Below are 2,956 nucleotides of genomic sequence, written 5' to 3'. Positions count from 1 at the left end.
GGCACCCAGCCCAGCAGGTTCTTCCATTCCATGATCCGCTGTGCCGGCCAGAAAGGCCTGGTCCACGCGGCCATTTGAATTTTGCCGGGAAATGGGCGGGCTACAATTTGAATGGCCAACAACGTGCTGCTTCGTCCCTCGGCTGATGAGCGGTCCACGGAGGCCCAAGTAGGAGCACTTCATTTTCGCGCGCCAACCATCCTCACAGATTCAAGTCTTAGCTCGTCGGTATCCGGTAATCTTTAGAGAATCCCACCCTTCCGAGATCGCGGTTGATACGCTCCTTCCTCGTCCTTTGGCATCGGGGGGCTTGCTCATAGTTTCCAGATCGGGGCGCCCGTATTGGAGCGGGGTAGTTACGGCCCCTGGAGTTCGCAAGGACACAGTCCTCCCACTGGAAGTGTCTCGACGCGCAGCATTCCTTTTGTCCAGCGCGTCGGTGTATTTTTTTGCATCGTCGTCTGTGAGACGTACAGAAGACGTTACGGAGGAGCATTCCGAACGAACATCAGCGTCCTCCTTCTCCTGGTTCATCAAGTGGCGAATCACTGACATCACCGACTTGCGCTTGCTGCCAGACGAGGTCTGAAGTGCTTCGTGCAGGAAATTGGTCAAGGCCTTTCCAGGAGGGTCAGACGAGGGCAGACCCGAATCGGAGATGATCTGAATTCGTCCACGGTTCTCTTGATCCACGCGAGAATAGTCTCCGTTGTTCACAAACTCAACGCAGCGCGGACAAGCACGCACCGATGACACACGACCGTCGCGCGTCTCCATCGAGTGGATACTCCAGCACTGGTGGCAGATCATGTATCCGCAAATGTGGCAACGCTTCTTGCGCGTGAGAAAACGCAGAGACTTGGCGCAGCATGTGCATCGCGAGTTGTTGGCTTCAAAGGCGTTGCAATCCGCCAGCGGTTGAGTGCCGAAGCGACGACGACGGACCACTTCAGGAAGTTGGCTCGCACCGGCAGCAAGACGCATCAAACGCTTCTGACGCTTCTTGGAACGGGCAAGTTGGTGGCCACGGGTGCTGTCACTACTGTGGCTCATGCTCGACTGATCGAAGTGGGGCTCTTCTTCGGTGAGAGAGGCCTGTGCGAAGAAGACCACGCGTACAGCGTTACTCGACGGGATCTTTTCAATTAGGTACGCGGCAGCCAAGTCGGGCAAGTCGTCCACACGATCAGCTTTCATCTTACCGGCCAGCAACTCCTTCTCGGGCACAGAAGCCAGCGTCACCGTGAAAGCATCGGCACTGCCCGTTTTCTCGTAGTACTCGAGGAAGCACCATTGCTCGTGGTTCTTGAACATGCGCGAACGCTCGAAAGCACTGGTCTTGACTGTCAGCTTTGACTCCACGTCCGACTTCATGACGGAGGCAGAAGAAGACCCAATCGACGGGTCCACGACGTGCACGACGGCGCCGTGGATGTAATCCTTGTACAGGCTTCGCATCACCATGTCGTGGTCGCTGGCGGTGTTGGTTCTGAGAATGTGAGATAGTTCGTTCAGACTTGCCTTCATCTCGCCCGTAGCCAACACCTCTAGCGCCGCCTCGATCCCGTCGCCATGCGAGAACGCCGTGAAGCCGTTGGCCACGGTCTTCCACTTCCAGTTGCGCAGCGATGCCTGGCGGTTTGTCAGACGACGGAAGTCTACCTTGTCGGTTGCCGCACGGGCCAGCTGCAGTAGTTGCGAGTTACCAAGACGCACCCGCGACTGGCTTGAAGCAGGGTCTTGGTCGGTCTCGGAGTCGACGAAGGACATTTCCTTTGTCGTTCCCCATGAGTCGTGCCACGAACGCTCCACGGTGAGGCGCTTGAGGCCGCTCTTGAAACTTGCCACGGTTGGGCGTGATCGGTCTGAGCGTGAGCCAAGCATGGCGAAACGGAGAATGAACTCTCTTGACGAAGAAGACGTCGCTGTCGAGCTCACAACTTCGACGACGGAGTGACTCTCCCCAGCATGCAACCAGACTAGGAAACCAGTTGGGATCGTGAGTCCGCAAGTTGCGTCCACGTGCCGGGAGAGCTTACGCGATACCAAGCCTGCTTTTGACAGCAAAGATGATCCAGCAGACGGGAAAATGACACCAGGTGAGTGGATACATGAAAGTTGTGACAGAAAGTGTAAAATGATCACAGACGAAGATGGTGAACACAGCTTTCGTACCGACTCACTTACTGTCGCAACTTTGCATTCAGCAAATCCCTTGTTGGTCGGTGGGAGCCAATCCCAATTGGGAGACGATACCGGTAATCACAGAACCCCCAGTCTAGTTTATCGCAATACTGTTGTTTTCATCCCCGCAGGGTAGGCTCCTTGACGCTTAGCTCTCGTGAAAGCGTCTGCTGCAGTCCATTCTGGATAATTTTTCCACTTTTTCAGCAGCTCTATCTTCTATCTCTCGGACCGCTGGGTGGAATCGGGGAAAAAGTCACATTAACTCGCGCGAGTTATTCTGACTCAGGAAGAAAGTCAGATTAACTCGCGCGAGTTATTCGGACTCGGGGAGAAAGTCAGATTAACTCGCGCGAGTTATTCGGACTCAGGGAGAAAGTCAGGTTAACTCGCGCTAATTATTCTGACTCAGGGGGATATATTACAAAGACAGCCACGTCGTGAAATAGGCCTGCAGATCGCTAGCTGAAAACCCATCCATTTCCTGCTCAAGTACGAGCTGGGCTAGGTGATCCGGACCTGTAGCGGTGTATTCTTGTGGCCCACCAGACACTGGTATTGCATGAAACCATGTTATGATCCATAGGTCGCAGTACTGACTCAGGACTCAGCAGTACTACTGAGTATAGACACGCGCGGAAAACTCGTACTCTACAGACCTCCCATGAGATAAAGCGTAGTCTTGAGCAGCATGAAGAGCATGTGAAGCAGTATCAAAAGTCATTTTGACTTAAATAGTTTTTCTCATCGCCGCTGTCCAATCCATCAGCGA

At 54.2% G+C, this 2,956-nt stretch overlaps 1 protein-coding gene across 1 annotated transcript; it reads right to left on the bottom strand.

Moving 5' to 3' along the window:
- Positions 1-210: 210 nt before the first annotated feature.
- On the bottom strand, positions 211-2,031 carry PITG_09370 (uncharacterized protein; the record flags this gene model as incomplete). The annotated part of the gene is made up of 1 exon (XM_002903591.1): positions 211-2,031. One exon carries the CDS (start codon positions 1,882-1,884, stop codon positions 211-213), a length of 1,674 nt encoding a protein of 557 aa, XP_002903637.1.
- Between the last annotated feature and the right edge of the window lie 925 nt (positions 2,032-2,956).

Source organism: Phytophthora infestans, genomic scaffold (assembly GCF_000142945.1).
Source record: "Phytophthora infestans T30-4 supercont1.14 genomic scaffold, whole genome shotgun sequence".
Taxonomy (NCBI): Eukaryota; Oomycota; class Peronosporomycetes; order Peronosporales; family Peronosporaceae; genus Phytophthora; species Phytophthora infestans.
Note: the sequence above shows the minus strand (reverse complement) of the source record. Positions and strands in the feature narration are given on the sequence as shown.